This window comes from Camelina sativa, chromosome 12 (genome assembly GCF_000633955.1).
Source record: "Camelina sativa cultivar DH55 chromosome 12, Cs, whole genome shotgun sequence".
NCBI classification, from domain to species: Eukaryota; Viridiplantae; Streptophyta; class Magnoliopsida; order Brassicales; family Brassicaceae; genus Camelina; species Camelina sativa.
In genome coordinates, this window is record NC_025696.1 from 15,031,420 (window position 1) to 15,058,886 (window position 27,467).

At 33.4% G+C, this 27,467-nt stretch overlaps 2 protein-coding genes and 2 long non-coding RNA genes across 6 annotated transcripts; 1 reads left to right on the plus strand and 3 right to left on the minus strand.

The window, feature by feature from the left end:
* LOC104731767 lies at positions 1,078–8,537 on the minus strand. The gene is made up of 7 exons (XR_002034560.1): positions 8,457–8,537; positions 8,285–8,332; positions 7,966–8,197; positions 2,095–2,151; positions 1,442–1,510; positions 1,256–1,335; positions 1,078–1,152 (listed from the first exon to the last, which is right to left on the minus strand). It is a non-coding gene; the product is annotated as an uncharacterized LOC104731767 (long non-coding RNA).
* LOC104731768 lies at positions 9,995–10,851 on the minus strand. The gene is made up of 3 exons (XR_758646.2): positions 10,569–10,851; positions 10,299–10,332; positions 9,995–10,216 (listed from the first exon to the last, which is right to left on the minus strand). It is a non-coding gene; the product is annotated as an uncharacterized LOC104731768 (long non-coding RNA).
* LOC104731770 lies at positions 12,706–15,043 on the plus strand. The gene is made up of 9 exons (XM_010451251.2): positions 12,706–13,407; positions 13,504–13,655; positions 13,739–13,834; positions 13,925–13,987; positions 14,097–14,165; positions 14,260–14,362; positions 14,445–14,516; positions 14,596–14,684; positions 14,766–15,043. The coding sequence occupies exons 1-9, from the start codon at positions 12,918–12,920 to the stop codon at positions 14,904–14,906; spliced, it is 1,275 nt and encodes a 424-aa protein (XP_010449553.1). The 5' UTR covers positions 12,706–12,917; the 3' UTR covers positions 14,907–15,043.
* Positions 14,910–17,814, minus strand: LOC104723297 (acetylornithine deacetylase). 3 transcript variants are annotated; one of them, XM_010451249.2, is made up of 11 exons: positions 17,610–17,811; positions 17,043–17,282; positions 16,563–16,807; positions 16,356–16,464; positions 16,133–16,271; positions 15,984–16,041; positions 15,875–15,892; positions 15,672–15,794; positions 15,432–15,585; positions 15,284–15,317; positions 14,910–15,201 (listed from the first exon to the last, which is right to left on the minus strand). In XM_010451249.2, exons 1-11 carry the CDS (start codon positions 17,703–17,705, stop codon positions 15,095–15,097), a joined length of 1,323 nt encoding a protein of 440 aa, XP_010449551.1. In that variant the 5' UTR covers positions 17,706–17,811; the 3' UTR covers positions 14,910–15,094. The 3 variants fall into 3 exon arrangements, with proteins under 3 accessions (XP_010449551.1, XP_010449550.1, XP_010449552.1); XM_010451248.2 differs by having other exon boundaries at positions 17,043–17,279; positions 17,607–17,811; XM_010451250.2 differs by lacking the exon at positions 17,043–17,282 and having other exon boundaries at positions 17,370–17,814.

Below are 27,467 nucleotides of genomic sequence, written 5' to 3' on the forward strand. Positions count from 1 at the left end.
TTTTAAGCACTGAATAAAGGATCCTATTGTTTGGAATCCATCGAGAATAATAATAGCAGTTGGTTTTTCTTTGTTTAAGTTGGTCTTGAAATGCAAATTTGGTTTATTTAATTTTAGTAACCGAATATTTTTGAACCTTTATAATTGAACTCGACAAAAAAAAACCATTATAGGTTTAATAATTTTATTCACTATTGGGTAATTGTTTTATCTCAATGTAGAACATAAATTAAAAAAGTTCAAACTTATATATACAACTAATTCTTTTAAATACGTTTTCTAATAATAATACTAAGATTATAACTATAAAATGGTAACTAATATTATAAGAATAAAAGATACTGAGATAATATAATATGTTACGTTTATCTGATAATAAAAATATTAGCTTACGTTAATTTAAGATTAATGCACCTAAAAATGTTTTTCAAAATTGCAATTTATTTTCACATATATTTACTATAGATATTCGTAACAATATGGTATGAAGAGAAAATGGAATACTCTTAAATATAAAATAGAAAATGTTTCTTAAATGAAAATATTATGACTATTTTAGAAACAAGAAAATCACAAACGATACTACGAAAATCTTTAGGATTTTGATTTTATTAATGTCTACATCGACAAATTAATCAATTATGGAAACTAATTCCTTCAATTACGGTCATGCTATATTAATGTTGTTATAATATTAATGTTGTTATAATGTGTTCTTAATACATATAGGATTTCTTAATTATTCCTTAACCTATTTTTTAACCTGATTGATATTCAGAAAAAAGAAAGTGAAGCATGAGGAAAAAGAGAGATTTGTCAGGAAATGGTTTTGATAGTGTAAATCGAGAGAGTAAGAGGAAATGTCCTACTGATCCTACTACCAGTGATAACATATTCGTCAATGAGAATTCTCATACTACTCAAGCAAAAGTGGATTGTGTAAAAGTGAAAGGGGTTTTTGGAAGGCTTTTTACAGACTTAACTAATTTATCTCCGGTTCTCCTAGAAGAATCAATCTATCCAACAGGAAACATGGGTACTCCATCAAACAGAAATGGTAAATAGGGGTTTGGTGTTTACCTCAAATCTTTTAGTGTGTATTAGAATTGTGTATCATCCACTTTAATAATCTTTTGGCATGATTATTATATCCTGCAGGCAAAGAGAATCTTGATGATCAAAACAGCAATTTCTCACCAGTTACAATCCAACAAAGTTTTGGAACAGTCAATAATAACAGAGTGAAGTTGTCAACTTATCCCTATTTGGATGGAACATATTTGCAAAACAGCAGTAGTATAACACCATCTTCAATGTGTATGTTTTCTACTGTGACTGATACAAAACATGTTATTAGATTAATCACTTGATAAGGTTGATAATCTGCATTTAAAAATGATAGGTGAAGGAGTTGCAGTAAACTGTGTTGAGAACTACACACCTGTCAAGATAAACCAATCATATGCAGATCCTGGTGATGTAGATTTCTTATCCTCCATTCGTAGCAGCTCTACAAAAAGTAAAAGTTAGTCATTATTGGATTAAATTTCTTATTTATATTTTATGATTACACTAACCTAATTTTACTAATAATATTGTCATATTTACCAAACAGGAACCAGTTTCGTACCAGAAGAATCTAATCTATCTCTTGTGAGTATACGACAATCCTATTGTCCACTAGGAACAACCCATCTTATTGAAGATCTAAGAAGTGAATCTATCAAGTGTAAGTAAATAATATCATGTTTATTTTGATAGCTTCGCTGTTGTTGTGACGATGAGTCCTTTGCCTAAACTTTTTCATTCAATACCAGCAACTTTTGAAGAGAGAACACAAACGACTCCTATTACATTGACCAGAGAAAAGTCATCGTTAATTACGAATCTATTTGGTACTTCAGAAAGTAGTATTGTCGAAGGTATGTTTAATAAGAGTCTTTACTCAAATTCCTATAATTTTTATAAATTATAAACTGATTAATAAATCTACATCACCAGGTGTTATATCAACAAGTAAAGCAAGAAGGTCAAGTCGTCAAAGCCAAAACAAATGTATTTCAAGACTGGTTTTAGAAGACATTACTAACCAACCTGGTAGAGTTAGAAGACATAAGCCAAGAAGCCAAACACCAAATAAGAGTACACAACCTGCAAAATATATTAACAAATATGAGTTAGTATTATTAATTTTTATTTAAGTGAATACATACTAATGATGCAGCGTAGAAATTTCAGATGCACCAGTCGAAAATTCAATTAAACAACCACTCAAAAATAAAACAAAATGTATTCCACAATTGGAGGATTATATGGAAAACACCAATTATGCTTCTTCAAGTGAAGGTAACTTAATATAGCTGTTTGAGATTGTTTAATCATTAATTATGCGATCCTATCTAATTCACTTGAAACTCTAATTTACAATAATAGGTGAGGATCATTCAGATTATGGCCAGGAATTTGATGTTAGTACTGAAGAAGACAATGATTCAGAAACTTCACTATCCAGCAATGATATCACAATAGAAACAGATGTTGCATTTACGGTAAACAAGAAACGAAGTAAAGGTTTCAGTTTAAAATCAGTCTCTTTCGGTGGCACGTCAACATCTAATTCAAAGGGTAAATTTTCGGCACAAAAAAGACACAAAGGTATTATTAGCAAAAGTTGCTATCTGATTTGAACCAAGTTAGTGGTTTATATTAACTTAAAATTGTAATTTACTTTTGTAGGGAATGAAAGTTTATATTTAGATCATGGTGATCCAACATACAAGTGTTGCTATTGTGAAGCTATGATGTGGTATGATGAACGACTAAACAAACGAAGAAGAACAAAAAAACCAAAGTTCTCCCTTTGTTGTTTACAAGGGACTGTAAAACTACCCTTCCTAAAAGAAGCACCAGAGCTAATTAGGGAATTGCTTAGTAAGGATGATGCACTAAGTAGGCATTTTAGAGAAAATATTAGAGCATACAATATGCTTTTTGCATTTACTTCTCTTGGTGGTCAAGTCGATCGATCCAAAACTTTGGGAAAAGGTCCTAAGCAATTCCAGTTACATGGCCAAAATTTTCATAAAATTGGAAGTATGAAGCCAAAAGATGGAGATTATGCCAAGTTTTCACAGCTATATATAGTAGATACTGAGAATGAGGTGGGAAACAGATCAACTATAATGAGGTATGAAACAATCAACATTCAACTAATTTATTTGTTCTACAAACTTATCCTTCACAATATGTACTACTATTTTGTTTTTAAGACAGCCTTCTCCTGATAAACGGTTTTTTTTTGTGGTTTTTAGCAAGGGAAAAAAGTCCGTGAGTGTCAAAGGGAGAAATAGTATAAGAAAGGAGCTCATCGCTAAACTTATTAAGATGCTGGATGAAGTAAATCCTTATGTTGATGTATTTAGACAAGCTAAAGATAAGTTTGCTGCTAATGAAGAAGACAAGTTTCATATGCGCATCATTAGTGATCGTGTAGGTAAGGATGGGAGAACATATTCTATGCCAACAGCAGCAGAAGTTGCTGCATTGATTCCTGGTGATTTCCGTCCTGAGATGCCTGAACGTGATATAATTGTACAAGAAAAGAATTCTGGAAAGCTACAAAGAATAAGTGAAATTCATGTTTCTTACTTGGCATTACAATACCCTCTTATTTTTCCCTATGGTGAAGATGGTTTCAGAACTGGAATTGAGAAAGGGTTTAGAGGTGACAACCCAGATACAGAAAATAAGTTTATTAGTATGAGACAGTGGTTTGCTTTCAAAATCCAGGAAAGAGAAAATGAAGCTCAAACTCTCCTAAGGTCTAAGCGTCTATTCCCACAGTTCTTAGTAGATGCTTTCACGAGTCTGGAATCAAACAGGTTGAAGTATACTAAATTTAACCAGTCTAATCTAAGATGTGATAATTATGCATCTTTGGAAGCTGCGGCCGAAAGTGGAAACTGTAACATGGAGGAGCAAGGGAACCAAGTTCGAATACCAGCTTCTTTCACCGGTGGACCTCGCTATATGTTGCAGGGTTATTATGATGCCATGACTACATGTAAACAATATGGTTTTCCCGACTTATTCATAACATTTACATGTAATCCCAAGTGGCCAGAAATTACAAGGTACTTGAAGAAGAGGAAACTGAGTTCAGATGATAGACCAGACATTATTTGCAGGATATTCAAGATAAAACTTGATTCTCTTCTGAAAGATTTAACAGAAAGACATCTTCTAGGGAAGACTGCGGCTGGTGAGTTTTTATTATGCGTTATTTTTATACTATTTGTATTTAATTTACTAATATGATGTTTGATATGGTTTGCAGCAATGTACACTGTTGAATTCCAGAAAAGAGGACATCCTCATGCTCATATTCTCCTATTCATGGATCAAAGTTGTAAATTGCCAACAAGCGATGACATAAACAAGATCATCTCTGCTGAGATTCCAGATAAGGATGAAGATCCAGAACTCTATGAAGTTGTAAAGGATTGCATGATCCATGGACCGTGTGGTGCAGCGAACCTAAACTCACCATGTATGGTTGATGGAAAGTGCTCTAAGTTTTTCCCTAAGAAGTATGTTGAAGATACTACTGTTGACAAAGATGGATATCCAGTATATAGAAGGAGAGCATCTACGGTTTATGTAGAGAAGGGTGATGTTTAGTGTGATAACAGATATGTCGTCCCTTACAATCGACTCCTATCATTGCGATATCGTGCTCACATAAATGTAGAGTGGTGCAACCAATCTGGTTCTATCAAGTACTTATTTAAGTATATTAACAAGGGACAAGACCGTGTAGCTTTTGTGATAGAGCCTACAAATAAAACTACTACAGATGTTAATGGTGTCGCGAGTAGTGGTACCAACTCAAAGGAAACAGGAAACGTTGATGGTTCCTCCTCTATGAACCCCGAAGAGAAAAAAAAAGATGAAGTAAAGAACTGGTTTGATTGCAGGTGTTTTTATATACTTCACTATTAAATTATTATACTATATACTATTTAGATATTGTCCCTTATATAAAACTGATATTTGATTTCATTTTCTGTAGATATGTTTCAGCTTCTGAAGCAGCTTTGAGGCTTTTTAAATTTCCAATACAGTATAGAAGTATACCAGTAATGAAACTTCCATTCCATCAACCAGGAAAGCAACCCGTTTTTTACAAAGGCAACGATACTGTTGAAGATATTTTGGAAAGAAGAGCTAATGTAGATTCTATGTTCATGGCCTACCTCAAATTGAATCAGGTTTGTGAATTTGCTAGGCAGTTCACTTATGCTGAAATTCCAAAATATTTCACTTGGGATGGGAAAAAAAAAATATGGAAGCTTAGGCAGAGAGGTTTTTCTATAGGAAGGATTAATTATGTTCCACATAAGATGGAAGCTGAATATTACATGAGAATCCTGCTTGGTATAGTCAATGGTCCTAAAAGTGATCAAGAGATTAGAACTTATAGAGGTGTTGTGTATGACACATACAAAAAAGCATGTTGGGCTCGTGGTATTTTGGAAGATGATCAGGCCTATATAGATAGTATTATTGAAGCAAGTCAATGGTTTTTTGGATCTCAATTGCGTAATTTATTCTCTATGATGCTGTTAGATGGTTGTTTATCAAGACCAGAACATGTGTGGGATAAAACATGGGAATTATTATCAGAAGACATTGAGTACAAGAAGAGAGAAGAATACAATAATCCAGGTTTGGTTTCTTCTAAACATCTTACAGTTTTAAATTTTTTGAAAAAAAGACAGTTACGAAAAGCATATATTTTTGTAATACAGTTATGTGACTGATATGATCTTAATTATTTGCAGAATTGAGTTTAACAGATGATGAGAAGAAAAATTATACTCTCCATGAGATTGAAGAAGTAATGTTAAGCAATGGTGGAACTCGAAATTCATTCGACGAGATGCCTAAGCCAACTGGAATAGATGTTGATCATTCCAACCGTCTAATTACAGAAGAGAGGAACTACAACCGTGATTATTTGAAAGAGAAACATGATGAGTGGATAAATAAGATGACATCAGAACAAAGAGCAATATATGATGAGATCATGGAGGCTGTTCTGAAAGACAATGGAGGAGTGTTTTTTGTATACGGCTTTGGAGGAACAGGAAAAACGTTTTTGTGGAAAACTCTGTCTGCTGCTGTTAGATATAGGGGATTGATAGCAGTTAATGTAGCATCAAGCGGTATTCCTTCTTTGTTGTTGGAAGGTGGGAGGACTGCACATTCAAGGTTCCACATCCCTATTAACCCTGATGATTTTACAATGTGTAATATCAATCCTAATTTAGATCTTGCTAACATGTTGAAAGAAACTTCTCTTATCATATGGGATGAAGCACCGATGATGAGCAGATACTGTTTTGAGAATTTGGATAGAAGTTTGTCAGATATTATGAGAAACAAAGATAATAAGCCGTTTGGTGGAAAGGTTGTTGTCTTTGGAGGTGATTTCAGACAAGTTCTCCCCGTTATCAATGGTGCTGGTAGGGCTCAGATTGTTTTAGCGTCTTTAAATTCATCCTATCTCTGGGAAAATTGCAAGGTTCTAACTTTGACAAAGAACATGCGTCTTATGTCAAATGGAGTGTCGGAGAGGGAAGCAGAAAGTATCAAGGAGTTTTCTGATTGGATATTAGCTGTTGGTGATGGGAAAATTGCTGAGCCAAATGATGGGGAAGCTCTAATTGATATTCCAGATGAATTTCTAATCAAAAATGTTGATGATCCTATTGATGCTATAAGCAGAGCCGTGTATGGAAATTTGGAAAAGTTGCAGGAGGAAAAGGATCCTAGATTTTTTCAAAGCAGAGCAATCTTATGTCCAACAAATAGCGATGTTCACACTATAAATGAAAGACTGCTTGAAAAGCTCGAAGGTTAGTATATACTAAACACTTCATTATTTTGATTTGTTTGACATATCCTACATATTTAATATTTATTATATCTATGTCTATACAGGAGAAGAAATGGTCTACTTAAGTGCTGATAGTATTGACCCTCAGGATGTCGAATCTTTAAACAATCCAGTATTCAGTTCTGATTTTTTGAATAGTATTAGACTATCTGGATTGCCAAACCATATGCTACGGCTCAAGATAGGTGCTCCTGTTATGTTATTGAGGAATATTGATCCTAAAGGTGGTTTATGCAACGGTACTAGATTGCAGATTACTCAGATGGGGAATAATGTTCTAGAAGCTTGCGTTATTACAGGAGATAGAGTTGGAGACAAAGTTTTGATTCCAAAGGTCATGATAAAACCATCAGACACTAAGTTGCCTTTCAGGATGAGGAGAAGGCAATTTCCATTGGCTGTGGCTTTTGCGATGACTATCAACAAGAGTCAAGGACAATCACTAGAAGAAGTTGGATTGTTTCTTCCTCGACCTGTGTTTTCTCATGGACAGCTATATGTAGCGTTGTCAAGGGTCACATCTAAGAAGGGTTTAAGAGTTCTTATAGTAGATAAAGAAGGGCAGCCCAAGACGCAAACAATGAATGCTGTCTTCAAGGAAATATTTCAGAATCTTTGCTAACAATGATGGATGGTGAGTTCTCAATATTTATTAAAAATATTCACAAGAAAAATCTTTGAAAAATATCTCTATATAATCTCTATATATTATGTAAAACTCTTTTTTAGGTTTTTGAAGGGATCAACAAGTTATAAAGATTTTAGGAGTTACAATCCATCATGCTCTACGACTCATACAAGGATGGTTTTTTTGGCTACATGTTTACCGGAATATTGACATTATGAAACTGCTTAAAAACGTTTTCAGTTTTTTTTGTTATTTCTGTTGGATTTACATTCTCGAATAAAATCTCTTCATAATAAAGTTTTTCATATTTTTATTCATGATAAATAACTTGGTCATGTTTATAATAATGCAGAAGCAAGTGTTCTAGAAAGCTAACCTTTTAAAAACACGCAGTCCGAACGAATTTTGTCAATCATGATGAATCCTCTCAAAATTTTGCAAAGCTACATTATGTGATGTCAAAAAGGTCACCTACAAAGGTTATAACAAGCAGTTAGTATTTCAATAGACAAAATCAATTACATTCAGGGGTGGGGAGAGGGAGAAATTATCAATGTACAAAGTACTTATCTGATTGTATTTTAGAGCTGTAGAAATCTATGATTCCCCTAAAATAGAAACACAACAAAATATCAGTACCACCACACATGACTTATTTTAATCTCTTTTTGCTAATTACATAATGAAAACTATACCATTGATATGATTGGTATATATAACAAGTATTCGGCAGATGTTGTCCGCTGCATGAAAAAATTACCACAATTTCAGATTGACTCAGTCACTTAAATTGCTCATAAACAATAGAATTGACAACTTATGTATTACACATCCTACTATTAATCCGTATTAGACAAAACTCTATACCTGTAAACAACGTAGCAAACCTACATGGATGTTCCTTTTTACAGTCAATTGAATCCATATACGTATATTTGTTTCAAGCATTAGCACATCCTGCATTATGACGAAAATTGAAAAAAATTAGTGTATAATGATAGATTCAGATAATTTAAATCTATATATATCTATCAAACATTTAGAAACTAAAATGAAAGAGACAAATACATAAGTTTTAAAGAGAAACTGCATAAAGTGAACCTATACATGCCATTTAGTAAAACTGGTTCAAATGGTTTTGAACTTTTTTATTATAACGTGTGTACTGATTCTTTCAGTTTAAAGTGAACTGCATTGACTAAACTTATTCATGCCAAATTTAAAACTACAGAATTTGGTTTTGTCATTTTAAATAGTACAAAACTACTATGCAAGCTTGACTACAACCAAAGTTCTGAAGATGATGTAAGTAATTGAGGAAATAGTGGATTTAAAATTTCAAAAAGGCACATGTTGTGCTCTCCTCTTTAATTTTAAAGATTTGAAAGTTTAACTTTTATTTAAAGGCACATGTGATTCTTTTATAAGAGGAGGTTGCATATATCCTACGCTATCATTCAAAGCACCAAACAAACATATTATATCCTGCAAATATATACAGGTTAATAAAATCTCTTTAAAAATAATCTGTAAAAAAAGAATCTCTAAAAAAAGGAATATGTATTTAAGTATTGTATATTTGATTTCAATTATATGTTACTTACTAAAAGTTTTCACTTACATGTTAAAAAAATCTCTAAAATAAGATTTTGTATTTAAGTGTTGAATATTTTCTTTCTGTTCAAATCCCTATATATCAGCAAGCAGTTTAAAAGAGATTTTTAACAACTTTATACTAAAACCCTAATAACTATAATAGTATAAATAGGTATACAGACCCTTAGTTGATTCAGAAAAAACATTCCGGAAAAAAAACAATTTTTGACTTTTTTAACTTCTTCATTTCTTACAAAGTTCTGCAAAATTCTACAGGGAAAAGAAATGAAAAACAATCAAGATGCACTTTTTAGGGCTTGGTTTGATTTGAATGTTAGTTGTTTAGAGGCTAAACAACTAACTTTCAAAGAAATTCCTCAGTATTTTTCATGGAACGAGGAACTCATCAAGTTTGAAAAGAGGCAAACATCAACAATGATTCGAAGCTCAACATACATTTCAAAAAACAGTGATTGTAATGTATATGTGAAACTTCTTTTTAGGTATCTGAAGGTACCAACAAGTGATAAAGATTTGAGGAGTTACAATGGCGTGCTATACAACTCATTCAAGGAAGCATGTGTTGGCCAGAAGTATGAACTGAAGAATTTACGTTAGTATGCTGCTTCTAAATTTTTAAGATCTCAATGTTTTAGTTTTTACTTATCCATCTTGAATAAAATTTGTTTGTCACCTAAACTTATTCATAGTTTTCTTTCATTAAAAATGCATAATAAATAGAAATTACATATTAGATAGACAACCAAACTACATTAGATTGAATCAGTTGGGGTTCCAGAAAACATACCTTTAAAACATACTTTAGATATGAGTGGTGTCAATCATGATGACTCTTCTCAGCCTTTTGTAAAGTGTAATTTCTTGATGTTTAGCAGATAACCCATAAGAATATAACAACCGTAATCAGCATTTCATTTCACATAACCAATAACTTATAGCTATTATAAATTAAACAATCTCCAAAGTACTTATCTGATTGTTATTTATCTCTGTTACAATCAATAACCCCCCTGTATTCGTAACAAAGTTATTAAGTCATTGCAAATAACTGTATATATTGCTACAGATTATCTTGAATTGTAGAAGTTATACCATTGGTATGATTGTCATTTGATGTGAGCACCAACTGCGGTTTTCTCCAAATCCATGAAATAAACAACAAAATTTCAGCTATTTGTTAATAACAATGGAAATTTGATTCAAATTTATCTTCTATAATCCAACAAAACCTGTAAATTAAACTATTTGATACAGCTTCACAATTTTTACAAAATAAGATTTGGGTCGAATACAAAATCTGTTAGATGCTTCGGGGATCATGTAAATAGATTCAAATTAAGAAAGATTCTAAAATCAGCTTACCCACATCATCGAATTGTAGAAGGAATTAACCCAATCGAAAAAATTTCGACTGAAACCCAAACATATGGAAGTCGATCGTCAATGAGAACTACCCGAAAGCATCTTTTTTTTTGTTTTTTTTTTGTTTTTTTTTTCAGGTTGCTATAACATATCGATGGAGAGTTTAGATTAATAGAACTGAGATTAAAAGAAATTGATGTATGAAGTGAAGATTTGAGTAAGAATTGAAGATGAATCGAGGAACAAAGAAGATGGTGAGAAAGCAACACAGAAAAAGCAAATAATGTCGGTCCCAATTCCTTTTCTCTTAACGTGATCTTTATTTTTTTGTCTTAAAAATGTTTAATTCATTAAAAAAACGAAAAGGCTTGGCCCAATAGTAACATAATTTTGTAATACAAAATAATCCCATTATATGTCAAATTAAATTTAATGATTGCTTTAACAAATATATAACTATCATATGTATAAATTTTAATGTAAATGTTACATCCAAAATATTTTATTAGAGCTACCATAGAATTACATTAATTTAGGTAATGAAATTTAAAAAGTTAAAAAAATGTAATTTAGGTAGTAAAATTACAAAGAAAGTATTATTCCTAATTTATAGTAAAAAATTAAGATAAACAACCAACCAGCTGCTAAATTCTAAACAATCAATTCAAAAATTCAACTAAAAGGACCATATTAAGACACACAAACTGTTTTCAAAATAATTATTATAATATCATAATACTCTTTAAATAACCATAATTAAAATAATAATAGTTACACCGCAAATTACACCGCAATCTCTTGAACCAACGCGAGTACAACTGAAACAATACAAAACACATTCAAACAAAGATTTATTAAAGCGGTAGTATAAAATAATAATACTATTCAGCAGAAGAGAAAAATTAAAACAATACATATTAATACACTTTCATACATTTTACTAATATATAGATATAAATTATATTACATTAATATGTATAAAATACAAATTAAATCAGATTCGTCCCGCGGTGTACCGCGGGTTCAGACCTAGTATAATGTAAAATAGATGACATGTTTACTTATTGTGTTCACCTTCATTCATCAGATACTTTTTTATGTTCACTTTTTACTCCATTGCATATGACAATATGACATGTTTTCTTACGAAGAAACAAGTTACATGCAATGAAAGAAAATTCATGATCCATATAAAAACCATATATATGTATGTATATATATATATAAGCTACATATACACACACTTTGCAATGTAGGTACATATTTGTGCCTTCAGGAATACAAAGATGTAAATTTGCCTCTTACGAATATACATTTTTACAAATTCATATATATATCGAGGATACGTGTATAAACATGCAATCTACATGATAAATATATGAAAGATCAAAGATGCGTTCCGAGATGCGTTTTACTTACTCTTTTTTCTTGATGAAAAATCTCTTAAATTTATTTATGTGGACATGCGACTCATCAATCGTCCAATAGACATCTCCCTGAGGTCTTCTATGTGCTCTCTCCCGATCGAGATACACTTATTCTTAGATTTTTTACATCAGAAAACCAAGACATGCTTTTTATGAAAATTCCTCTCTCATAAACACCATCAGGTTCATTTTTCTCCTTCAGGGACAACTCTTGTGTATCCTGGTCGATCTATTAGGACAAAATTCAGTTCTATAAAAATAAAAGTATAAGAGCTAAGAAAGATATGGAAAATGATGCATACATATGTTGTAATATGTATATAACATCTCTCAAAAGATACATCTTATGGGGAAATCACGATTTTCATATAGCCCTCGATGAAGTCATCGTATACTATCACGGATTTTCATTTTATTGCTTTTAATATTAATATTTTATGTTTTTATGATCCTATATTATTTAACATATTTATGATTATACTATATTTAAAATAATTAAATCTAAGTTTAGTTGATTTTTCTTTTACATTTATTTCTAAATTCTGACATGATCTTTCTCATTCATATGCTAAGATGTAAAGCCCAATAACAATAATTAAGGCCCAACAACGAATGGGTAACGTGTAGACATGCAAAATGCAAAGTACAAATCAAAATCAAAAGGTGAAGGTACGTAGTCAAGTTCAATTACTCGTTGTCATCCCAATTTAAGTGGTCTCTATTTCTACACTCCTCACAACCGTTAGATCAACTCTGTCTTCTCTCATCCAACGGTTCAGATCTCTCCACTTATACTTGTTACATATAAAGAGACGTACGGTCACCGATCTCTCTCTCTCACTAAATGAAGAAGAGAATCTCTCCGGCGAGATTACCGGCGTTATTCCGATCAATTTCGCCTGAGAGCTGTCGCATGTTATAAATGGGTCTTCCTTTGTTGTCTTGTACTACCACAAGAGTCACTCTCTCTTCTTCTTCTTCATCTTCTTCTACGACTTCGTCTTGGTGTAGTAGTGGAAGCGGTGGGTTTAAGAGTAGTAGGCTTTTCGATTCTCCGGCGAGCTCGAGATCGGATTTGCAGAAACGTAGAGTGAAGGGAATCTCACGGTTAAACGGTCTTTCGTTAGAGAAATCGAGGTCGATCAAACCGCCGTCGTCTTCATCCGCTGGACAGAGCAGCGGTGAAGTGATCGACGACGGGGATACGGCGGCGCGTGGTTTAGCTGTTACTTCTGTAGATGTAACTTCTGTGGGAAGTTTCAGCAGCGGCGAATATGTTGCCGGTGGTGGCGGCGGTTTAGCTGGACCTTCCGGTGAGGTAACATCCGTCGGCGAATTTGTCGGCGGAAACGACGGAGATTTTAAGGCGTGGGATAAGATCGGAGCTGTTCTTAAGTTGAGTTATGGTATCGGTGAGTCACGTGTTGATTGATCAACTTTGCGAACAAATAAAAATGATTCCTTTATGAATTTCAAAAATTGAAACTTTTTGAGTTTTTGTTACATAGGAATATACTGTGGAATGGCTGTAGCAGGGAGATTCATATGTGAAGTAGCTGGAATTGATTACACAGGAGGTTTTAATGCTTCTTTAGATGCAATTATTGCTGGACTTGGTTATGCTTCTCCACCAATTATGGCTCTACTCTTCATTCTTGATGTAAGTAAGTTTGGTTTTATGAAGCCTTGCTCTGGTGTTTATGGAGAAGATTTTTGATTGTTTTCTGCTCTGTTTCGGTTTAGGATGAAGTTGTGAAATTGTCTCCGCATGCTCGTGCTATTAGAGATGTTGAAGATGAGGAGCTTCGTGGCTTCTTTTATGGAATGTCAGCTTGGCAGGTGAAGAACGTTAACAGCTTCTTTCTTGAATATTTGAGAAAGAATGAACAAGTACTAACCTTGAGGTGTTCTCTTTTTGTCTTTGTTTAGTTTATCTTAGTAGTTACTGCAAGTTCAATTGGAGAAGAGCTCTTCTATCGCGCTGCTTTTCAGGTTTCTTGCCTTATACAGTAATAAGATAATCTTCAGTTGTTCTTGTTCCTCGTGTTTCTGTTTTCGGTATGTGAGGTTTGAATGTTTTCGGTGTTTGGTTTTTTTACAGGGTGCACTAGCTGACATATTCTTAAGGGGAACAAATCTCATCTCAGATTCTCGAGGAATGGTCGCTTTGGTATGCTTTCTTCTGTTCTTACTTGTTTCGTATCTGTTGTTTAGACTCGTGTATAACTTCAAATTGACTTCATTCATATTGTTGAAATTTTCAGACTGGAATCTTGCCACCATTTGTACCGTTTGCTCAAGCATTTGCAGCCACTTTTACAGCCGCTCTCACTGGTTCTCTCTATTACATCGCTGCTTCCCCTAAAGGTTTCCCTCAAATCTTAAAACACTTGCATATGAAACAAGACCTTTTTAACTTGACTAATTTTTGTTTCTGTATTTCTCTTAGATCCAACTTATATAATGGCATCGGTCTTGAAAACTCAATCTGCCCGGGAGGAGCTCAAGAAGTTATTTGCAGGTACTTAAACTTGTTTTTAAGGGTTTAGATAGGTTTGACAATCAAACACTTGAAGTATTCTCTATGTTCCTTTTTGCAGCGTGGTACGAGCGAAGACAGATGAAGAAAATCTACTCTCCGTTGCTTGAAGGGCTTTTGGGTCTATATCTCGGCTTTGAATGGATTCAGGTTTTACTTCTTCCATTCAAACATTCTGTTTCTCAACTCGTTGACGTAAAATAGCTGAAACCAAACTGAAAAATATTGCAGACAAACAATCTTCTCGCTCCTATCATCACACATGGAATATACTCAGCTGTTGTATTGGGAAATGGTCTTTGGAAATTACACCATCATCAGCAAAGACTCAGGCTACGCGTTCAGAAACTTGAAACTGAAGGTGACAACTGAAGATAGATAAAATAACTGGATAAACATTGTCCTTCGTTTTTAAATTTTGTAAAGTGTCTTGTGTTTTGAGCCACCATTGACTTCTTGTACAAATAGATAGAAGCAAAGTAAATGTATAGAACCAATAGTTAATAAGAGAGTGTAGCTAGCTATGTGAAGCTTTTTATTTTATGATCTTCAATCTGATTTTAGTCTTGATCAAGTTGAGAAATGATCCTAACGAAGACATCAAAGCCTTGGCACATGTCTGTAAGAAGGCAATATTCGTTCTTTGCATGATATGTAGCCATGAGACCTGCAGGAAAAAATTCAAAAAGAGATAAGGATAAAATATGAAAATTCGATAACGAGACAATCTGAAGAGGGTTTTGTAATACCGTATCCTGAAGTTTGCACATCGAAACCTTCATCCTACAACCCAAGACGATGATTCATCAATTTAGAAAGAGTAAGTTGTAGAGAACTTTGAAAGATCAGTCTTGAGTCTATTTTCTTAGTAAGTTAAGGGTTTATCTAATGGATTACCTTGAGGTCTCGGATTAGAGGCAAAGTACCGGTGATCGAGTAAGGCTTCACGTGTCCAACAACCTCTTCGGTTGCTTTGCATAGAACGTGAAAGCCGGGGGAATCAAGATTACAGGCAACTCCAGCTGATGCTTCATCAAAGCTTAACGTGAGCCTGCAAGAGACGAAGACTTTGCAGATTATGGTCGGGACAATAAAATGAGAGAAAGAACAGAATGAGACAAAGAAGAAAGTCCAAACCTTCCCCGTAAATTCTCATCTGGTAAGACATATTTCGAAACAGGACCACGGGTTTCGAGCTTCTCCACGTTACTGTTTATGTCGTCAACATACTCTTGCAGCTTCGTCATCACTTCCTTCACGCTGCAATAACAGCCAAAAAACCATCAAAGTGTCTAAATGCATTGAAGAAATGATTAAGGACAAAGTGTGAAGAGACTTACTCGTAGAAAGGAGTTAATCTGAAATCAAAAAGAACAAAGAAGAAAATTAAGTAAAGAGAAGCAATGAGACATCTCGATTTTACGGTATTTACAACTTCAGAAACATAACCTGACATCACCGGAAACGGTACATTCTCCAGGGATTTGGTTGATTCCGCCTGCTGGATCTGCAAAACCAAACAATTTTTTGGAGTAAGTAGACATAAAGTCACGACTCACTAGCCTAGCCATACATTTGCTTTAGATTCATCAACTTACAACACCACTGCGTTGGCTTCATAGTGGATGGTGTTGCAAAACCATAAACTTTCTCTTGTGGGTGAGGCGGAAAGTCTCTGTAGAACCGGGTTTGGATCTCCTTAAGCCCTTCCATAGCTAACTCCATGGCGTTAATCGCCTTCACGTAAACAGAATTAAAAAGATCAATGCCGAGTGAGTTTGCAACTTCATCAATCCGAGTAACCATTCATATAGAAAATACCTTGTGAGCTAAACCGCTATGGAAAAGCTTCCCGGTAACATGAAGCTTCCATGGAATCATACCGCCAGTTCCAACACACGGCTGCTTATCCGCCGTATCAATCCAAAACCTTCACAAAAATAAACACACATCAAAAAAACTTCATTCATCCTCCAATGTTTTGTCTCAGAACCCCCTAAAAGATGATCAATCAAAATGGAAACTAACAAGGGTCCGGATTTGAGCTTATCAAGAAGCTTGTCTTTAACCAGCATGTCCACACCAACACCAGGAATGGAAGAGTTCTCTTCACTGGCGATAAAAACCGCTACTACGGTTGATTTCAACGCAGGTTTGTTTTGCCCGAGTCTCTTCATGAGTTCAGTGACAAGAGCAACGTGACCAAGACAATCTGTAGTCCCTCTACCACGAAGCTTATCACCATCAATGCTTAGAGAGAAAGGATCAAATTCCTAAGATCAAAAGAAACAGGAGTCAAGACTCATAATTTGGATTAAGCTACAAAAGAATCCAAAACTCAACAAATCAATCCATAAACCGATTAAGCCCTAGAGTACACACAAAACAGAGAAAGATTTGAAATTTGGAACAATTTGCATCAGTTCTTCAGAACCCAGTATCAGTTTTTGCCCTAATTCTAATGGGCACTAATCAAAACCACGAAAACAGAGTTCAATTCGAGAGTACCCAGTCATCGGGATTGGCAGTGACGACGTCCATATGCATTCCGACGAAAGATAAGATCTTTCCGGGAACAGATCCTGGGTACTCCACGATAAGATTACCTCTTCCTGAGTGATACGCCACATGATTGATCACCAGAGGACCACCACCAGTTTCTGTACTGTAAGGACGGAGAGAGTCGAGGACGTGGTTTACGATTAGATCCTCTTGAGGGATGAGCTCCGGCGGATTGTTCTGGACCAACTNTCTTCAGAACCCAGTATCAGTTTTTGCCCTAATTCTAATGGGCACTAATCAAAACCACGAAAACAGAGTTCAATTCGAGAGTACCCAGTCATCGGGATTGGCAGTGACGACGTCCATATGCATTCCGACGAAAGATAAGATCTTTCCGGGAACAGATCCTGGGTACTCCACGATAAGATTACCTCTTCCTGAGTGATACGCCACATGATTGATCACCAGAGGACCACCACCAGTTTCTGTACTGTAAGGACGGAGAGAGTCGAGGACGTGGTTTACGATTAGATCCTCTTGAGGGATGAGCTCCGGCGGATTGTTCTGGACGAACTTTGATTCGCCGATGAGTTTTGATAGGAGAGAAACGTATGAGTCTTTGTCAAGAGAGCCTAAGGATTCAATCAGTGCTTTAGAAGACGAAGCCATTGTTTGCACACCGAAGATTGTTTTTTTCGTTTTTTTTGTTGGGGGTGTTTGACAAAACAAATAAGCTTCGGTTTGCTTGTTGTGTGACTTGTGTGAGCCTCAATCATATTTGTCCAAGGTTTACATTGGAGTTCGGACCTTTGTGGGTGGAGTGTTACGCAATTATAATGTGTATAGTAAGTAATTAAAATTTTATACGAAAATAAATAAATTAATCAACGATTAAAAGAGTTATTCAAAATTTATATGATTACTCAGCAAAAGGAGCTTCAGGGTGAGGATGAAAATATGAGCGATATGGTTGATTCCTCAGCTCCAATTATTGGAACTATAAGAACCATGCTTCCACCAAGGCTTCGTGACACTGAGAATATGTCTATTACTCTTGATTTCAACCCTACCATCATAAAGGTGTATGGAGCCACATCCAAGGTGAATACTAATGTAATAAGGAAGGATCTAGTAACAGGCCCTGAGGATGAAACTTCTGCAAACATTATGGATGAAACTCCTTTGGCCACTCAACAAGTGATACATGATGAGCCCCTTTACCAAACTAGGACTGACATTCTGAGAGAATCCATCAACCAAGACATCCCACAAACAGAAGAAGGTCGTGATGATCCCAAAAAAGCAATAGATAGAGACCAGAAACGAAAGGGAGCAGATATTCCATCTGAAGATCAAACATTGACTTCAAAACAGAGACTTGAAGGTGATTATGAGATAAAGGGGAGGGTGGAAACCCCGAAACCACCCCTTCCAAAATGAGGATAATACATTGGAATTGTCAGGGGTTAAAGAGGAATCCTCTGACAATTTCATATCTTAAAGATATTAGGAAGGCTTATAAACTTGATATCTTATTCCTTATAGAAACTAAGAATAGCTCTATGTATGTAAATGCTTTAGGACATGATCTTGGCTTTCAACATAGTTATATTATCCCTTCAGATGGGCTCAGTGGAGGATTAGCTATTTTTTGGAATGATATGGTACAGGTGGATTTTTTGGGATCACCTTCACTGAACTACACTGATATGTATATATCGGAATCAGGATCACCAACATTTTGACTAACATATGTATATGGCGATGCTGACCAGAAACACCGTAATGGTATGTGGGATCAAATGAATTTCTGGGCTAATATTGATCTTTATAGAAGCAAACCGAGGTTAGTGGTGGGGGATTTTAACGATATTAAGAGTAATGATGAGAAGCTCGGAGGCCCTCAAAGATCTGAAGCATTGTTCAAAACTTTCAGAAGAATGTTACACACCTCCGGATTACACGAGTTAAAAACAGTAGGAGGTAAGTTCACTTGGTTTGGTCATCGACACTCCTATACAATCCAATCGCGTATAGACAGAGCAGTGGCTTCGGCAGACTGGCATGATGTTTTCCCGAAGGCATGTGTTCATCTGTTGGAGTGGATAGGCTCCGATCATAGGCCGCTTCTAATCCATACTGGTGATAGAAAAAAGAAGGGTTTTCCTCTATTCAGATATGATAATAGATGGAGATTCAATAGGGAGATAAAACAGGAGTTAAAGAAGACATGGCTCAGTGATTGTTATAATCTCCCAGCGGATCAATTTCATGAAGTTTTAAAACGATGTAGATCATGTCTATTCAGATGGAAATCGCAAAACATCAATAATACTGCAAAGCAAATCTAGGAACTGAAGATTCAGATTCAAGAACAGTATAATTCTATTCCCTTAAATTTAAATAAGATTTATACTCTGAAATCTGCTTTAACCAATGCTTATAGGATGGAAGAAGAATATTGGAGAACAAAAAGCAGAATTTCAGTGGCTTCAAGCTGGGGATAGAAACACAAAGTTTTTCCATGCAAAAACTAAGCAGAGGAGAAGCTATAATAGAATCACTACTATCACGGATGCTGATGGAAAAACCTGGATGTCTGAAGAAGGTATTAACAAAGTCATAGTAGAATATTTTGATTCTCTATATAAATCGGAACAAAAAGGCGACATTGATGAAGTGATACAATGTATCAAGCCTCGTGTTTCAAAGGAGATGAATGAAGATCTAACTAAGCCTATTACAGAAGAGGAGCTTCATTAAGCAGTCCACTGTATGGCAAGAGAAAAGGCCCCAGGACCAAATGGGTTTAATCCAGGCTTCTATCAAGATCACTGGTCCACAATTCACTCAGGTGTGTTCAATTTTGCTAAATTATTTTTTGAAGACTGCATACTTGACCCTCGAATTAATAATACACATATCTGCTTAATCCCCAAAGTAGATCAACCTAGTGAGGTCAAGGACTATAGGCCAATCAGTCTTGCCAATGTCGCTTATAAAATCTTATCAAAAGTGCTAGCTGATAGGCTTAAACCATGGCTGAATACAATTATATCTCCAAATCAATCTGCTTTTATTCCTGGTAGATTGATCACAGATAACATACTAATTGCTCATGAACTGCTTCACTTTCTTCATACAAAAAGGAGAATTCAACATTATATAGCCACAAAGTTAGATATCAGTAAAGCTTTTGATAAACTAGAATGGCGTTTTGTTGAGGCAGTTATGAGACAAATGGGTTTCTCGGAAGTATGGTGCAAATGGATCATGAAGTGTCTCTCGACAGTATCATACTCTATCCTAATCAATGGGCAACCAGTTGGCCTTATAAAGCCAAAAAGAGGTATTCGCCAAGGTGATCCCATCTCACCATACCTTTATTTGATATGTACAGAAGCCTTATCTGCTTTAATTCAGGAAAATATCCGTTTACGAAAGCTTCATGGTTTTAAAGCAAGTAGAAATGGTCCTCCAGTATCACATTTGCTTTTTGCAGATGATTCCTTGCTATTCTGCAAAGCTATAGAGGAGGAATGTCAAACGTTGCTAACCATTCTCACAAAATATGAGCAAGCTTCAGGTCAGGCTATAAATTTTCAAAAATCAGCTATTACTTTTAGCAAAGGATTAGATTCGGACAAAAGACACAATATCTGCCAAATGCTGAAGATTCACAAAACACAAGGTTTTGGTAGATATCTCGGACTACCTGAGTTTATTGGAAGAAATAAGACCAATGCTTTCTCTTACTTAGCACAAAGAATATATCACAAAATGGGAAGTTGGTATACTAAACTTTTATCACCTGCAAGGAAAGGAAGTGCTTCTCAAATCAATAGTTACAGTCATTCCCACTTATAGCATGTCTTGTTTCCTCCTACCATCAAGAATAATCAATCAAATCACAAGAGCTATGAGACAGTTTTGGTGGTCATCCTACAAAGAAAAGCAGAAAATTCCTTGGGTAGCATGGCAAAAAATCATGGACTCAAAGAGTGTTGGAGGCTTAGCAATAAGAGATTTAAAGGACTTTAACATTGCTCTTTTGGCTAAGCAAAGTTGGAGAATATTACAGCAACCACATTCGCTTCTGGCAAGAGTATTTAAAGCAAAATACTTCCCAAAGACCAGCCTCCTCAAAGCACAAGTTAAAACAAACTCAAGCTATGCATGGAGAAGCATTGCCCAAGGTACACGACTGATTTCTCATGGTGTAAAATATATTGTTAGAAATGGAGAACATATTGAAGTATGGAATGACAATTGGCTTCCAACAAAACCATCAAGGTCGCCGTCTGGACCTGGAGCATATTTGTATCCCAATCTAAAAGTGAATGACCTATTGAAACAAGGTAGTTGGAATGAGTAGCTTTTATATTGCATCATGAATCAAGAGGATGTTCCTTACATAAAAATCATTTGTCCCTCTATTACAGGAGCTAGTGATGTCATACATTGGATGCATACCAAAGATGGGATTTACACGGTTAAATCTGGTTATAATCTTCAGCGACAACTTACTCATGATGCCTCCTTCTTGACCAATGCTATTCAAGGTAGTCTCTCTTCTACGACATTCTCGAAGATCTGGAAACAAAATATTCCCCAAAAAATTAAGCACTTTTGGTGGAGATGTCTGCATAACACTTTACCAACTGCAGAAAATCTTAAGAGGAGAAGACTATTACGGGATGATAGTTGTCAAAGATGTGGCGAGTATATTGAAAATATAAATCATCTCATGTTCCATTGTAGAGTAAGCAAGGAGATCTAGAGCCATTCTCTAGGCTATCCACAGTCAGGTATACTGCCTTTCTCCAATTCAATCCATTCGAATGTAGATTTCTTGCTGAGTTTAAATCACAATCAAAGAAAGGATGTTAGCATTTTCTCTTTCATTGGTTGGCATATATGGAAAGCGAGAAATGACCTTGTTTTCAATAATCAAAAGAAGCCAATTCTAGATATTATTAATAAAGCTTTCATGGATTTACAACAATGGAAAGATAGCTTATCATACAATCAGGAAAATACATAGCTTGGAGAATCTCAAAAGAGAAAATGCCAGATTCTTGCAAACAAAGGAGGCGAAGGAGTTGTTAATTTGAAGACCACTGACTATTGTTGTTTTGTTGATGGTTCATGGGTCTCTCCTTCTGAATGTGCAGGAATTGGTTGGGCTCTTCTTAATTCTGATAACCGGATTATTCTCCAAGGAAAAGCATCCATCAATCCTATGAATACATCGATTGAAGTGGAAGCTGAAGCATTAAGATCAGCAATTGCTCAAGTAAAAAGGCTTGGATACGACAAGGTCCTATTCTGTGGGGATGCATCTCTATTATACCAAGAGCTTTCTCAAGCCTCGCTGAAGGAGCAGACTCCTCAGACTAAGCACTCTCTCATTGCCACTTATCTGCAGGATATTAGAAATCTTAGTAGATCTTTTGTTGAGATTGCTTTTGCTAAAATACCTCGTAGTCTAAATGTAACTGCTGATAATCTAGCAAAGCAAGCCAGAACAAGTAAGACAAATTATGTAATATCATGGATGTAGATTACTGAATCAAATAAAATATTTTGTTGCCGACAAAAAAAAAAATATAATTACTAATACTTGTAGATTAATTATTCAATAATAATCTATTTTATTAAAGCAAGAGTACTCGTGGACCAACATTTGGATCATAATTTTGTTTTGGTAGTTTTTAAATAAAATAGTTATTACTCAATAATTATTAATACACTAGATTATGACCCGCGGTACACCGCAAAATAAGTTGTTTTAAAAATATTTTTTGTTAATGTATTATTTTAATACTAATTTTGCTAATATACTCTTTTGTTAATTTTAGTGATTTAATATATAAACCGTGGTATACCGCACAATAATTTTTGTTTACTACAATCTTAATTAAATCAGTTTGATTCAACATATTTTATATTGTTGTTGTTAAAACATTAAAATGAAGATTGAACCCGTATTGAAATATCATATTACTGATAGTTTATTTTTTAGTATTATCAATTCAATCATGTAATGTCATATAACCAGTCATGTAATATAACTCGTTTGTGTAATTTTGAAATTTTAATATGTTTAAATATTTATAATTTTAAAATTTTTATTAAGTTTAGATATATCAGTTACAAATTATAAACTTCTTAAAATTTTATAATTTACTATATACAGTAAATTTACTATATATGTATGTTGAACACACACTTTTTATATTAATTGAGTAATATATGTTTGTTTTTAAAAATTCAAATCACAATATATGCAGGAAAAATACACTTTTTTATTAACTTTATGTATTATATGATTATTCACTACATTTAAATTTTATAATCACAAAGAGATGATAGGAGAATATTTTTTTTTAATCTAGAATAAATCTTCTAAATATCTATATTAATTATAGAACATTATATATATGGATATTGAAAATATTTTACTTGTGTTTGGTTATAAGGGTAGTAGAGAAAGTTAACTAAACTTGTTTAGATATGAATATAAACATTAAATAGCAATATAAAAACTTTCCAAAAAATATTTTTGAGCAAAAACTGTTGCAATTAAAATTCTTTAACCATTCAATTAAGTCATGTCCGCGCGGGTCATTAATACCCGATTAGTTGATCCGATTTTCTCATCAAATCTATTTATTATGTATTAAATCAACCATAATCTTGCCTAAATCTTAATCGGTTAAAATATTTAATTAAGGAAAACATATACATCATAATTAAATAAGGAAAACTTTTAACATAATAAATCAAATCTAAATTTCGTGATTCTTTATAAACATTTTATGAAAAAAAAAATTACAATTAATATTTATGTATATTTTTCTCACAGTTTTATGAACAAATGAATAAATCCAGTTTAATTTTGAAAAAAGTAAAATAAAAATTAAATTACTTTAAAAGGTATTTTAAAATAGTAAAGTATTCATTATAGTCTTAATAATATAAAGCTAATTAATACAGAAGATACGTGAAATTAATAAAAATCAATTCAAATTTATTTTAATGGATATATTAAATACATCTAAAATCAACTTATTTGTAAATACTCTCTAACAAGATATGCAAAAAATATCTTTAAAAAGATCTTATGTAACCAATATATTTTGTAATCATAAAGAAAAATAATATATATTTATGAAAATAAACTATTTCATGGATTATATTATTTTTTTAAGAAAAATTATAAAAATTTATTTTTAAAAAACAAAAAAGAAGCAAAGAAATTTCAATTTATATTTGTATTTCTAAGTAGTAATTACCCTAAAATAAGTATTTAAAACTCTAAATTGGTTGACTATATTGTATTACTATATATTTATGCAAAATATTAATAAGTAGCTTTTTAATTTATTTACTATGAACAAATCTTCTATTATAGAAGAAAATAAATTGTATGTCAAAAAATGTGAGAAAAGCATCAAATTTAGTTATGTTCTTATCCAAAAAATTTGGTGTTATGGGACATAAAAAAATTTACGAGTAGGGAAGAGATGAAACAAGACGGGATAGGACAATACGGGATGTGACGTGATGTCTTTGTCATTCTAAAATAGTTACGTGTAGGTTATATACGTGCAATAGTCCAAACTAAAACCATATTAAAATCTGATATATGAGTTTAACACCTTTAAACATACCGCTATCGCTTAAAAACTGCAAAACGATCATTGTATATCTGTTAATACTAAATATACTACTTAACACTATTTAAAGTTTCGAAATTATAAAAAACACATAAACCAAAACATTTTAGGCATTCGAAATATACATAAATTAATTACAAACATGTGTCAGCTCGTGCTTAGCACCCCCTTTCTATATTTCTGTATACCTCGACTACATTTCTATATCAATAAAACAAAATGATGGCACACCCCTTTTCTTTCACTCCCTTAAAATCCATCATCTTTAAAAACTACTATCCGATATAGCGGTGTGTCTGTTTCCATGAAAAGTTATATTCTCTAATCAACTTACTCTATCAGGATTTCTAATTTACCGTATATCACCAAATATACAACTCAACACTATATAACCAAAGGAAATAAGTCAAAAAAAAAAAACTACCTTACAAAAATTCAAATTACAAAAAATTACTAACAAAATATATAATCCCGTGTTGTAGCACGGTTCTCTCCTAGTCGATTACTAATACGATAATCATTCAGTAATCGAGTACTATAACAATAATACTTATACGATTATTGTAGGAATACTAATATTCAAAATTTATACGATTACTAATACTTGTAGATTAATTTATACGGTTACTAATACTTGTAGATTACTAATACTAATAAGTCGGATGAAAGATACTACGCGCACATTACAATAACGTATACGATTACTACTAATACAATAACGTATACTTGTATACGATAACGTAAAAGAGTTTGTCATTTTCTATGAATGTCGTGTGCCCGTGGTAACGCCTATTTTTTCTTACGCGATATAAGTATATAATCTACCAGGTAAGATGTGTTGCAATATATGGTCATTTTTGCAAGGCTTGCATTCAAATCCAGTGGTCCGACGAACCATGGGGGCTAATGTTATCTCGTTTCATTATTACTTTAATGTTATTTTTTAAACAATTTGAAACCATGAATTTGATAAAAGAAATGTGAATAAGTTGTGAAGTAGACATTATGAACAAATAATGCGAAGAGTTAAATTAGGACAGAATTCTACTATTTCCACATGATATAATTAATAGTTTTAAACTATTGATTCCCAACTTCAAATGGGTCATACGTCATATTTGTCAAAAATTGTAACAAATGTTTTTTTCTATTTATGAAAACAAAGGTGAAAAAGACAATGGATGATTGATATGGGAATTCGAACCAGCTGAGCAGAAGAAGACAGCATAATTAAAGAATCCTATCTCACTGATTCAGTGGACTGTTCCTCTTACAGATACCAAATCCCTAAATCCCTTTTTACTTTTAGCATCAAACATTTGTAATTTATTTGCATACCAACAAATTCATATCTCAGTTTTGCTTTTACGGACACGAATCTTGGTCGGTATATATCTCTGTCCTCTTCGGCTTGTCTCGCTTCATCGATTATCGAAAGTATAAAAACAAGTAAACAGTGTGTAACATTTTCTTTCTTCAAAACCCTAGTAACTGTTGATAAATGATAGATGAACCCAAGTAACCTAATAATGAAGGTTTTAAATCTTCACTAGGTCTCTAGGTGAAGGTTTTTATTCTTCCTATATAACTGAGCTAATTTATCAGGGTTAGGACTGAATTTGAATATGATCCTACGTTGTAGACCAGATTTTATTATTATTTTACAGTACATTTACAATCGATGATTGATGTAAATATTGAAAAGTTTATTAATCGAAAACCCACATGTTATATATATGTCGAATACATTTATCAACCCTTTATTAAATAAAGAATATGTATAATGCTAGAGATGGTAAGGAAGCGGGGACCAAAACTAGAAGAAACAACATAACTCCAATTGCTTTAGTTTTAAATGTTTTTGAATTTCACATGTGGGGGTCCAAGACAAGATAATGTCAAATTCAATTCGTGTTTTTTTTTTTTACAATTTATGGTAGTGTATAGTGTATACTTGTACTAATATTCGGGTTATAATTTAATATAGGAGAGTACTATATTGAAAAGGAAAATAAATAAATCGAAAGAAAAAAGGAAAACAAAAAAGAAAAAAAAATGGATGTGGAGACAGAAATAGATCTGAGTAAGAAGAAACATGCAACGAATTAAAAAGAACTCACATGCCTTCTCTATCTCTTCTTCCATTTCCAGGTGGTCCTCAAATCTTCTTTCATTTTTTGGATTCCAATTGCCTTTACCCTAATTTAGATCCTATATTTATTATTGTGACGTTCAATTTGTTCTATGTACGTATCTTATATTATTAGATCGAATTGTGAGTATTTATAGTATAGTATCAACATCAAAATTTGTATGTGGTAAAGATGAGAGAAATACTTATTCGATCAAGTTTTTAATTGATTTCTATTTATCGTTAAACTTCTTTGTTCTTCAATCATTTTATCATATATAAAACATAAAGTGTACTTTTAAAATTATATGTTGTCTTGTTTATTACTGGTTGCCTCTGTAAACCACATCAAATTTTAATCAAAGATTTTTTTTTTTTTTTTGAATAAAAGTTATCGAAGCTCTAATTATTTATTTTATCAGCAAAAATTCGGATCTTTATAAGTTCATAATCCCTATAGAGTCGAGGAAAATAGCAGGATTAATTTAATTTGCTATCTTACATATATTGTGAGTAAAAAAATGAACTAGTTATAAGTCACGTTGCTAAAATAGATAAGAGACTATAGCCCTAATTGGTGAAGACTTTTAAGACTTTAAAATCATTTAAAAGTTTTAA